Source organism: Drosophila busckii, chromosome 2L (assembly GCF_011750605.1).
Source record: "Drosophila busckii strain San Diego stock center, stock number 13000-0081.31 chromosome 2L, ASM1175060v1, whole genome shotgun sequence".
NCBI classification, from domain to species: domain Eukaryota; kingdom Metazoa; phylum Arthropoda; class Insecta; order Diptera; family Drosophilidae; genus Drosophila; species Drosophila busckii.
Window position 1 is genome coordinate 9,587,476 of NC_046604.1, and position 12,191 is coordinate 9,599,666.

The 12,191-nt window shown below is 39.1% G+C and overlaps 4 protein-coding genes across 4 annotated transcripts; 1 reads left to right on the forward strand and 3 right to left on the reverse strand.

The window, feature by feature from the left end:
* Positions 1 to 234: 234 nt before the first annotated feature.
* Positions 235 to 1,675, reverse strand: LOC108600716 (reticulon-4-interacting protein 1 homolog, mitochondrial). The gene is made up of 3 exons (XM_017988456.2): positions 1,101 to 1,675; positions 437 to 1,039; positions 235 to 380 (listed from the first exon to the last, which is right to left on the reverse strand). Exons 1-3 carry the CDS (start codon positions 1,623 to 1,625, stop codon positions 276 to 278), a joined length of 1,233 nt encoding a protein of 410 aa, XP_017843945.2. The 5' UTR covers positions 1,626 to 1,675; the 3' UTR covers positions 235 to 275.
* Positions 1,676 to 3,165: 1,490 nt separating this feature from the next.
* Positions 3,166 to 5,544, forward strand: LOC108594341 (protein ref(2)P). Its single transcript, XM_033294628.1, is given in 5 exon segments — positions 3,166 to 3,361; positions 3,662 to 4,203; positions 4,205 to 4,276; positions 4,307 to 5,186; positions 5,243 to 5,544. Coding segments are annotated over 5 exon segments (1,839 nt in total). The 3' UTR covers positions 5,392 to 5,544.
* A 363-nt stretch (positions 5,545 to 5,907) lies between these two features.
* LOC108607414 (protein Diedel-like) lies at positions 5,908 to 6,279 on the reverse strand. Its single transcript, XM_017998243.1, has one exon. It carries the CDS (start codon positions 6,277 to 6,279, stop codon positions 5,908 to 5,910), a length of 372 nt encoding a protein of 123 aa, XP_017853732.1.
* Positions 6,280 to 9,912: 3,633 nt separating this feature from the next.
* LOC108603575 lies at positions 9,913 to 10,977 on the reverse strand. The gene is made up of 3 exons (XM_017992503.2): positions 10,711 to 10,977; positions 10,429 to 10,651; positions 9,913 to 10,362 (listed from the first exon to the last, which is right to left on the reverse strand). The coding sequence occupies exons 1-3, from the start codon at positions 10,909 to 10,911 to the stop codon at positions 10,079 to 10,081; spliced, it is 708 nt and encodes a 235-aa protein (XP_017847992.2). The 5' UTR covers positions 10,912 to 10,977; the 3' UTR covers positions 9,913 to 10,078.
* Positions 10,978 to 12,191: the final 1,214 nt, after the last annotated feature.

Consider the following 12,191-nt stretch of genomic DNA (forward strand, 5'->3'; position numbering starts at 1 on the left):
GAGCACCGTTAAAGCGAGAGATCCGTGTTCGAGTTCGACTCAATTACATGACAACGACTTAATGGTTTGCCTCAGAAGCCTGAGCGATTGTGTAAGTGAGAGAACCGAGGTTCGACTCAAATTAGAACGTTCATTGTCCTCTCTTCTAACTCTATAGGAGTTAGCTCCAAAACAAAATGGAATAGAACAGTTCAAAAGCAGTAATAACATTTAAAATATAAGGTTAATTTAAATTTATTAAATAACAAGAACAGTAATTAGCATTGCCTTCAGTCTTAAAGCTTTACAACGGTTTTACCGCGCAAGTGTCCACCCTTCAAGCGCTCATAAGCCTTAGGCAAGACGCCAAATTCAAAAGTGCTGTCGATGAGCGGCATAAGCTATGAAAATTGAAGTCCAAATAGTAATAAATAATAAATTAGTATTGAGAACACACCTTGCGTCGCTCCACGAGACGCTGCAAAAACTTAATGCCATGAGCAGCTGGATAAAAGTAACCCCACTTAACCAGGCCGCCACGCTGGGCAGCCTTCACATTGGTCTGCAACAAATCGGAGACATTCTTAAGCGCGCCGAGGCCCAAGCCTTGCTTATCAATGTTGGCCAACAGCGGTGAGGAGAAGGTAATATACTGCCGGAAATCATATTTTAGGTCGCCTGCATGCTGTCCACCTTGACCGGCACAGTCCAGAACAATATCATACGGCGCATAGTTACAAAGTTCCTCCATGGCAACTGGATTTGAGTAGTCTACAACATGATCAGCGCCCAGGCAGCGCACCATTTCCACAGCATCTTCACTGCAAGTGGCCAGCACTTGAACTCCTTGTGATTTTAATATTTGAATAGCTAAAGTGCCAACACCGCCAGAGCCGCCCAGTACAAGCACGCGCTTATTAGCACCTCCGCCAGATGTTGTGGTGGCGCCACAAACACCTCCCAAGCCACCAGTTAGATACAAGCCTGACCAGGCTGTTAGCCCTGCATACAGCACACTTGCCGCTTCGCTATCATCCAGCTCAACTGGCGCTGGAGCTAGCTGCGAAATTAAATATATAGTTAGTCCATAGTTTAAGCAAACAAATCTTTACTTTACTCACACAACTGGCAGGCACAACAACAAAATCAGCATGGGCACCAGACGTTTGTGATACGGGCACAACGCCCCAAACTCGTGTGCCCAGCTGTAGCTCCGCATTATCCACGCCCATGCCCTTTTGGACCAGCTCACCGCAAAATTCACGTCCTAGCGTCATTGGAAACTCAATGTCTTCACCTGGTCGACAGCGCAGCATACTTAGCAGCGTTGAGCCGTATCCGCGCAACATGGCCAAGTCAATGGGATTCACTGTGGTCGCGCGTACCCGCACCAAACATTCATGCGAATTGCGGATCTGTGGCAATTTGAGCTTATCTGTGAATTGTAGCTCATCAATGTCACCGTAGCAATGTAGTTGGCAGGCGCGCATTTTTAACGAGGATTTTGCAGGCAGCGGAGTGACCACTGGAACATCTGTTGTTGTTGCGCCAGTAGATACGGAAAGCTGACGATTTGCCTGCGAAAGCCGTGGTAAGAGTGCACAACGCCTAACAGGCCTTAAAACAATTACGCCGGCTGCCTGCATGACGTCTTTTTGCCTTTTTTATAAAAACAATATATTAAATGAAAATACTGCCGCTCTCTCTCTCTCTATTTTCTCTCTCTCTCTATTTTAGTGGATGACACTTGCAAGCATATCAAAATATGTATCGATATATCAAGTGTTTAAATTGTGAGATCGATTTGACCCCTCTATTTCTGTTCTTTAATATTATGAAATTATCATTCATACTCTTAGGGCGAACGCAATGTGGAACAATTTAGCATACGCTAAATGTCAGATCACTTAAGTTTCCCAAAATAGGTTTGCTGAAGTTATCTGCCAAAAAAAAGCTAGATTTCTTTATAGAGAGCAAAATAAAAAATATTACTTTACAACAAAACAAAGTATTATATTTTACACAAACATCTGTTGTTGTTTTGCCAGTGGATATGGAAATTTGACAAATTGTCTGCGTCTAATTGGGCTTAAAACAATTACGTCGAAAGCTTGCATGACGTATCTTTGCCTTTTTTTATTAAACCATTGTTTTAAAGAAATATACAACCGCTCTCTAATTATTGATCGTAATTCATTTTTGTTGGATGGCACTTTTAGTCCTATCATAATATGTATTGACTTGTTTAAGCGGTGAGATTGTTGTGACTCCCATGTTTCTGCGATTGCTACTAAATATTATTGTGAAATTATCAGGAGTATCTTTTTACAGTTACGTCGATATTTCCAGCATCCCATGTTACATCTATCCTTTAAGCCATTTGTTGTTCCTACTGTTTCTGATGGTTATTTGCAGTTTGAGTATTAAGTTTTTGGTCATTAATATGTACAAACAGTAAGAGTAATAAATATAAATAATTTTAACAAGAGACTGGACCTAATCGAAAATAACACTTCCCATACATAAACATAAGATTACCCTCATATATTTTTAAACTGCAGAGAATAAAATAAGCATTGATTTTCACTTTTGAATTTTAAATTTATCGCGCACTGGAATAAATAAACTAAATCAATTGAACTCCTGCCTAAACATTGCGATACAAAACTGTCGATGTGTTATTAGGCAGTCAGCTATCGATATGTTTTTAGCAAGTCAGCTAATTGATAGTTGTAGTTCATTCAGAGTAATTCAAAAAAATTAGTTGTTTACAACAAATGCATGTTGAAAAAAAAATAAAAATGACCCAATATAATGCGTGAGTGAATATTGCTTAGTCGATAGTCGATATAAATTTAACATCGATATATTATTGTGGCTGTTTTTAAGACTAGCTTTGGCATGACTTTTCAATTTATGCAATCAAAACAAGTAACTAATAGGTGATTTGCAGTTTCGGCTGCGAGAATATTCAAGAAGCGAACTTCAGGTTCTGCACAAACCGGTATAAAAAGGCAAAGAGCAATCATAGTTGCGTTCATTTGAAAAACAAAACGAGAGCAAGTGCGCGACAGCTGCGAAGACGACTGGCAAAAGGAATTGTGAAATAGACAACAATCAAGAAAAACATACGATTTAAACAAAGCAACCAAAGATTTAAAGAAAAAAAAAGCAAAAGAATTCAACATGCCTGAAAAATTACTGAAAATCAGCTACAATTACAATGCTGCAACTGCAGGGGCAAGTGCAGGCCAAAAGCAAAAACTAAATGCGTATCTGAGAATGCCATCTAATACATGGATGGTATTGCGTCGCGAAATTGAAATGTACTTGTTCCAAGAGCGTCAGCTACCCAATGCCGAGATTCGCACCTATTGGATTGGTAAGCGAAAATGCAATATTATGCATATAAATCTCACATATAAATCTACATAAATGTACTTTTAAGTGCGCTAAGGTTACGTGTAAATAAGTGCATACATATATCTCACTGTATACATATATGTAAATACATACATATACTATATAAGTATGTATGTACATATATGCAGCGCAATGTTTTAGTTCTGCGTGTGATTCACTTTATTGATATCACTCACAGAAATTGATAACAAAAGAAAATCCACTTTTAATGAGTCATATATTTTAGGCTATAATTAAATTAAAACTAATTTGCTTGCAGATGCCGACTCTGATGAAATAGAGATCATCAATCAGAATGACTATGAAATATTCTTAGCCAAGTGCGAACAAAATCTGGTGCTGCAAGTTGCCGAAAAGTTGGTGGCTCCTGCCGCTGACGCTGCTCCTTCAGCAGCTGCTGCTGCTGCTGCTGCAGCAGATGATCCAAGCAATTTCGTCATACACGACGCGGTGCAGTGCGATGCCTGTGATCTGCAGCCTATTGTTGGGTTCCGCTACAAATGCATTCAGTGCCCAAATTTTGATTTGTGCCAGAAGTGCGAGGCTGGCCATAAGCATGCCAATCATATGATGGTGCGCATGCCCAATAATAATGGACCCAGTGTGATTGATGCTTGGCTGAGTGGTCCCGGTAGCAGCCAGCACCATCATCATCGTCGCTCAAGCCGTCGATTCCGTGGTCAATGTCCGTTTGGTCAGGCAGCTGCAGACGCTGGTGCTGCACCAACTACGCCGCCAACGCATAAAGAAAGTCGTCGTGAGCGTCGTCATGGCGGTCGGACTGGTGGTGTGTTCTCACAGATTTGTGGAAATGATGATGAATTTGCCAGAGAGCAATACAACAGCTGCGACTGCAGCAGCTACAGCTGCGACAGCGACAGCTACAGCTGCGACAGCTACAGCTGCGACAGCTACAGCTGATGAAGCCAAGCAGCCAGCAACAGCAGCAGCTGCACCTGAAGCCGAACCAGCAACTGCAAGCGCAGCAAAGCCAGCGAAGGCTGAGGCTGCGGCTGAGACTAGCGCTGAGAAAACAGCGGAGCCCATTGCCGCACCACGCACCCAGGAGAAAGCACAAGCTGAACCAACACCATCTACTGGCAGTACACCAACCACGCCTATTCTTAATCTGGACAATTTGGCGCAAATGGTCAATCCGGAATATATGCGTGCTGGCATTGAAATATTGAATAACTTCAGCGAAATGTTTGCCAAAATGATTGATCCCAGCGAGAGCGGCAGCATGGGCTATGCAGATATACCCGTGTCCACTGCAAGCTCAGCAGCGTCAAACAAATCTGAGGCTAGCGCTGACTCGACGCCAGCAGCAAGCAAAGATGCCACTGCACCAACAGCACCACCAACAGCCCCAGCTACAGCTAATGAGACTGTGGTGCCTGAGCCTGAGTTGTCTGCTACAACAACTGAGCAGCAGCCATTGGCAAATGTCGATGAAGAACCACGTCGCAGATCGGAAAGCTTGGACACCGATTGGCAGTTGATTGATAATAATGCCAGTCCAATTGCTCACCCTTCAAGCAATGATGCCTTGATCAACTTGGGCTCGAGCGCTGCTAGTACCACTTCTAGCTCCACAGATGCTGCTGCTTCGCCTGTGCATGACTTTGGGCAGTTGGGCGAAATGCTGCGTCAGCATATTAATCAGGAGCAACAGCTTGAACAGACTAACGCTCCCGCGCAGACCTCACAGGTCAGCGCGGTGAGCACTTCGACCACAACCGAGACAACTGTCAAAGCTGAAGAAAATCAAAGATATCATACTGGTATGTAAGAATGCTTTTGGAAATCTCAACAATCTTCTCATTATTGCTTATTGTAGACGAACGCATCAACGCCGCTGTAGTAGTCATGATGTCCATGGGCTTTAGCAACGAGGGAGCCTGGCTGACGCAGCTGCTCGAATCGGTAGAGGGCAATATACCAGCTGCCTTAGATATAATGCATACATCCCAAAGTGGGCGCAATTGAATTCGTATACGCAAATCCTTTATATATTATATATACTATATTAATTATTGTTAGTTAACCACAAAGTGTAAGTGACATGTATAATTTGTCAAGTGTTTCGTTATATACATATCTTTTGTTTTTTCACTGGTGATCTGTAATTTGCCTTATTAACCAAAAAAAAATGAATATGAATTCCCTGTGTGTGATCTGTTAGTAGTATATGTAGCCGTATATTATATATTAATCAAAAACATTATTAGTATATTAATCAAAAACAATAAATATTCTTCAACCAAACGTTTGTATTTTAATATTGAGCTTAAAAGCTCTTGTCAAATTAAGAGTAAAAGAGAAACATTGTGTATAAATGTGTATGACAAAAGATAGAAAGCGTTTTTTTTAATTTTGCAAATCAATTAAAACATTTTTGGTTGATTGTGTCGAAGTAACTTTTTTTTTGTAATAATTTTGCTTTATTTCAATCGCCAACAATTTAAATTTACTTATTCCAACACACGCGATTCTGTTTATTATTTATTCTGCGCTTAGTGCTGACATTACTCCTACGTATGACCAGCGTGCTTCAATGATGTCCAGATTGAGATGAGCATAGCGCTCTTTGAAGGTGTGCTCCCAGTTTCCTTCCATACAGCCGTAATCACAGTTGCAACCGAACATATTGCAAGATTCTTTACCACAATAGGTTCCCTTTACGTCCATACCATTGGCACAGATCTTGATGCTACAGGTGCCATCCTTCAGTCTATGCCCACCAATTTCGCCACAGGAGTCGCTTTCTAATCTGTAGACGACAATCTTGGCATCATGGCAGCATTCGGCTTGAGCAATTGGCGCCTGGAGTGCCAAGACGCCTAGAATCGCAACAATTAACGGCACAATATACATAATGAATTGATTTTTATTTTACACGCGTCGCGTCTAATGTCGATCTCTTGATACACTGCCCGATTGTATGAAAGACCTCAATTATTTAAACATGATTTCACAAATGTTTTCTAATGTAGAAAGAGAACAGGAGAGTAACGAGAACGAAGTAAAGACATTGATAACCCTATGATTTTGGCTCGCATAGCTTTCTGATAAGAACACCAAGAATGCTGTGACTATTGAATCCAAAAATCCCCCAAAAATACGAGAGCACTATCATCGAAAAAATTTAAAGAAAACGTTTTCGCATTGTTGCTGTTTTCTGGTTTTGTCTATCAAGCGTCAAACGAAATAAATAATTAAAATTAGTTCTAGTAAAATTTGTCAGTAACTTCTCAGTAATAATATGTAACAATTTCTGCTAGAATATTAAACACCAGGTTTGGTGCTCAAACATTAAATTTGTCAAAGCATTTTTGACTGATTCCATCCAAATTGCCTTCAAAAATTGTTTTTTTATTTAATTTAATTTATTTTTGTTTTCATTTTACTTACGCCTTTACTTCTCTTTGGACAGGCACCCAGTAAGCATCTTACGATGCATACATCACGGAATGCCAACCTTCAGGTGCTGGTATCTAATGATAAACCAGTTGAACGCCCATCGCCGCTTCCAGCATAAACCCTCTTGGTTATGATGTAGTAAGAGCTTATACTAGCTGCTTATAGAGTTCTTGTCGACAGTTTCATCATCCCAGGACACTAGTCACACGCATCACATTTTTACAGCTCGTACTGACTAAATTCTACTAAAGGGCTTAGTTACCACCAAATTTATGGTTATCACTTTAGTTTCATTTTTGTTGTCCTTTAAGTCTTCGCACACTTATTTGTAGCACATATATCTATGAACGCGAAGACTCAGATTGCCTATCGCGCTAATGTTTATCGCCACATCCAGTCAAACTAGTTCGCTGTATCTCACACGGTCGCCAACTGACTGTCTGCTTTAATCTGAATACATCGATTAGTGCTAGCACGCACACAAGACTCCGGCACTGAAAAGAACTTGTGATGCCTGAAGTTTGGGAGAATGCCAGAAAGTCTGCTACAATTGACGGTATACACACTATACTATAGGAGAATATCGATTTTATTCACCGAGTTCGTTTGGAATACGTCGTCGCTGTAAAGTCGACATCTATTTGATTGCACTGAATTAGTTCTTGTGGCAAAAGGATTTCGATTGCCAGTCATTTGTTATTGTATCGTCTATTCGTTTATGACTATTCATTCTAAGTCTGTTAGTATAGATAAGTCTATCGCTTAGACAGTACGACCGAGTGGACAAGCTAGATACATAAACGTTACGTCTAATAATGAGCAAATATACTACAATCTAAAATTTTCATCCGCACTGACAGAAAGAGAGCTATCGCGCTAAATGATCTGGATTAATATCTGTCTCCGAAAATCATAATCAGCACACTGAGCGAATTCTTATAAAATAATAATATTAATGGAAATATTATTTACGTATCGCAGCGTTTTTTATATATTATATTAATAATCCATGTGCATAGGTTACTTATTTAAAATATAAAATCAGGCACTTGAAATTATATTCTTACTTAGTATAAGATGTATAAATCTGTATTCTAAATAAATATGTATGTTTATAGCAATGTACAGCCCCAGAGAAATATGTGTGGACCATCCGAGCAGGAAATGCAGCGTCTGCAAATTGATCCGCTCAGAGAGCGATATATGTCACCATCCCCCTTATGCAAATATGTACAAGAGTTACTTGTTGCTAGGTTGCATAAGCATAAAATTATGTTATAGAACAATAACTCATTCGAATAAGAGCCCTTCTGGCATACACACCAACGAGAGTTTCAGTGCATTTATTTCATGGAACTGTTAAAAAGCAATGTTGATATAATAAAAATATATAAGCGTAGACTATAATAAAACATCATATAAAAATTAAAAAAAAAAAGAAGAATACATTATAAAAATACAAACATCTAAAAATCAATAAAACAAATAAATTACTCCTTACAAAAAATGCAGCAAGTGGATAAATGTATTATGCAATAAGAAGAAAGACATTTATTAAAAATACATGTTAAATGTTGAAAGAAGTAAAGAATAAAAGGTAACATCGATTATACAGGGTGATACTGATATTTGGGAGCCACAAAAATCACTTTCGTCTGAGTTACGGTTACGGTTATTTATATATGCCGCCCATTAAGCCCATGTAGTTCGAACTTGAGTGCCTATAGCTCATTAGGTTTATATTGTAGCGTCCATATTTCTGTATGAAACTTCTCTGCCAATTACCTTTCTGACAGCCACCTTCACAATTGCAACCGAAAAAATTGCAAGGTCCTTTACCACAATACATTCCCTTCACTGGTTCTCCACTAGCGCAAATTGTAGTTTTACAGATGGCCCGACCAATACCCATCTCTTGATAAACACCGGATATCATGCCACATGGTCCAGTCATAGTGAACTCAAGCGCCATTCCTTCAGTACAGCACTCGGCCTGCACATTGACTGCATAAGCAGTCAAAAAGTAACATGCAAGAAAAAGGAAGCCGACTGGATGCATCCTGGATATCAGTGAAGATCAATATGTGTGTATTAAATTAAGTTTAATATGAACTGAGCTGGTTGGTTGCCGTTTTACACTCGCAATGCAATTGCCTTTGGCTTAGGTCTTATATGCACTATATATTTCTGCAATCGTTATCTATGAAGATAAGAAAATTTTCTTCATTTAGGTGTTGACTGTAACAAAATAAATTGAATATAATCAAAAAGTTGTAATAATAATAGTTATCAATTACTCTAGTCACAATTAGAAATCTAAAATGCGTAATAGGCGAACTTTATTTCAATTTACCCATACAATATCTATGCCGCTTTGTTATTCACCATTAGCGCAGAGATTCATCCGGCAGTAGTCCCATAATTTAGCCACCCGTTCATTTTCTTAACTGTGAAACTCTAATGAAATATACTGGGCACAAATATATATGTCACTTATCGGCACACGAGTTGTCATCAAATCCATTTTTTATGATAACCTTAGTGAACTTAATGGTAAGGAAGTCTGCTGACAAACTTCGACAGACTAAAATTGCGCTGATAATAAAGTAAATAAGTGATTTAAATATAATTTTTTCGCAGATTTTTTCTTAGTAATAGTATTCTTAGAAGGTTGAGATCTCTCGTGCGAGACACAATTTATTATCAGTGCACGTGCCTCTTTATACACTTTGATATATTTATAAAAAGTGGAAAAGGGTATTATGAAGTTGTGAAAAGGTGGGGGTGGGGGGGGGGGGGGGGTGTGTAAGTAACAGGGAGAAGGCGTGGCAGACCCCACAAAGTATATATTCTTGATCAGCAAGACAAACTGGGTCAATATAGCCATGTCCGTGTGTCAATCTTTATGAGTGCGTTTTTCTCACCAACAATAAGAGCTAGACCAACGAAATTTGGTATGTAGGTGCTCCTATATATTATTATTATCCTCACCCCCACTCCTCCACGGCAAATCGAAAAATGGATTTACACCTATTATAAAAAGCCATTAAAAAATATTTAAAAATTTGAAACAAATCACAAAAGCGCTTTGTTATGTTCTCGAACGTATCCGATTTATATTTTGTATTTTTTGTTTGTTTTACTTAGTTAATGTACTAAATGGTTGATAGCTTAGAACTAAATAAATTCATACACATATGCAATGTATTTAAAATAAAGCATAAATTTACCTTATTTATAACAGTTATTGTGCTCAAGTTAGATGTGCCACAAGCTCTCGCGAAAAAAGTCTAAATTCATAGTTAATAGTTGTAACAGTGACTACAAATGTGAGCAACTGGAACCAGCGCACATGGTGAGCTTTCCATTGGCGTGAGGCAAATCCCGTTTTGTAGCCAAATAGTTGCGATGTCATGAGAGCGACGAAGCTGCTGATGGTGAAAAACCGATGAAGTAGCTGCAAAGATTTGCTTGCAAATAAATATAACGCCAGATCGCTGAGCAGGCAGCAAAGCAACAAGACACAACCGATAATGCCTAAAAAGTTAAATAGAGATTGCATAAAAAGGAGTTTGGATTTAGGAGCTGGAGCTGCGTGCTTACCTGAGAAGCCGTGATTGCTGCGAAAGTGCAGTACTTGGGCTTTGGGATCGTCACGCTTGCGCTGTAGCTTCTGCCAGGTCTTGATGCCCACACCCACGACACCAATGCCAAAGGCCAACAGAATCAATGCACTGTGTAGCAAATCCAAACTAAACGAGCTTAGCCAGAGCTTGAGCAGCTTGCTCTGCTGCACTAACAATGATTCACCAAGGCAAAAGACAAACTGTGTGAAAGAGAGCGAATTTAGATAATAACTTAGAGCTATTGTGACTCTTTACTTACGCCCACTGTGCAGTAGAAAGCGTGTCCAGCCGTATGCTCCAACTTAAGGGATATACACTTGTGCGCTATGACCACGGTGATGCCCAGCAGCAAACCATGTGAGATGAGCGCGCATAGACCAAAGTAAAAGCTTGCTGAGAATAGTTCTTTTTGATAGGCGCCAAGCTGGGAACTACATGTATCCGATTCACAGAATTCCATGTTGATTTTGTAACTTCTTATCTACTACGTGCGCCGACAACCGTATCCGTCGACAGCTGGAGACTGTCTGATATAGCAAACAACCCGCACGTGCAGTTAGATTTCATTAAACGTTTGGGTTTTTTTTTCTTCTTACTCAAAGCTTTTGAGGCGCAAATGGAGCATGAATCAGCAGTTCATGTGCTTTACCTTGGCGCTTGGAAAAGGCGGCAGTAAACATTCTCCAAGTCAGCTGCTTGCTTTTGCAATTGTTTTAATTCTTATTAATTAATTTATTTTTGGTGCATTCTAAACCGGTTTCGTTGCTACTTTATATATTTAGCATTGGCACGCGGTGATTTTTGCTAATAAGGTCCACTCTAAAAAAGCGCTTTGCATGAATCACGTTTAAAATGTTATGAATTGCAAACTAAAAGCAAAATGAATGATGAAGCAGCAAGATAAACAAAACAAGCAATAAGCTTTTGTGCCATATGAGGAGGGCATGATCGTCTTAGCATACCCTGCAGATTAAAATAAAAATATTTTTAAGAAGCATTTATTTGATAAAGAAAAAATCGAAAGATCAAAATTTATAATAAATTTTTTATTAGCTTCAAACATTTTCATGACCTCTTTGAACTTTCCTCTGTAGTTTTCTTAACAGTAGAGTATAGTTGCTTGAATATGTATTCAAGTGTAAGCAATAACTTAATACATATATCTTAACAATATACAAAAGGTGACCGAAAACTCGATTTACATAATTTATACATAGCTATGTATTTATTTACCAAATGACGTCATTAGGGCAAAGAAAAAAATTCCCCACAGCGAGAAATACAGGAAAAAAGCGTCACACATGCCGGCGGCAACAGAGCGTATGAGTGATTACAAAAACCAAAAGTTATCATAAAAAAATTAAAATAGTGAAAAGTTCAAATTAAAGTTGGGTTCCACCAACTTTTAGATACACTTTGACTACGGCATCGCAGCACAAACACATACACACAAAACAGCTAACGCGTCACAGCTCGTTTGCGCTGTTGCGTCAACAGCAACATCGCCGCTGCGTCGGCAGCGACGCTTGTATGGCGCGTCAGCACGTGAACCCCGCAGTCTATATTGAAAATTGAAATGTAAATAACTACTAAGTTATTTATCCATCGTTCTGAAATTTTTACAATTGGTCGAAAGCATGACTAGGCAATTTTGTGTACTGCCCTATATATGTTTTTTTTCGATTTGCGGGGGAAAGGGGTAAATAAAAAAAGTAAATAAAAATATGCATAGATATAGGA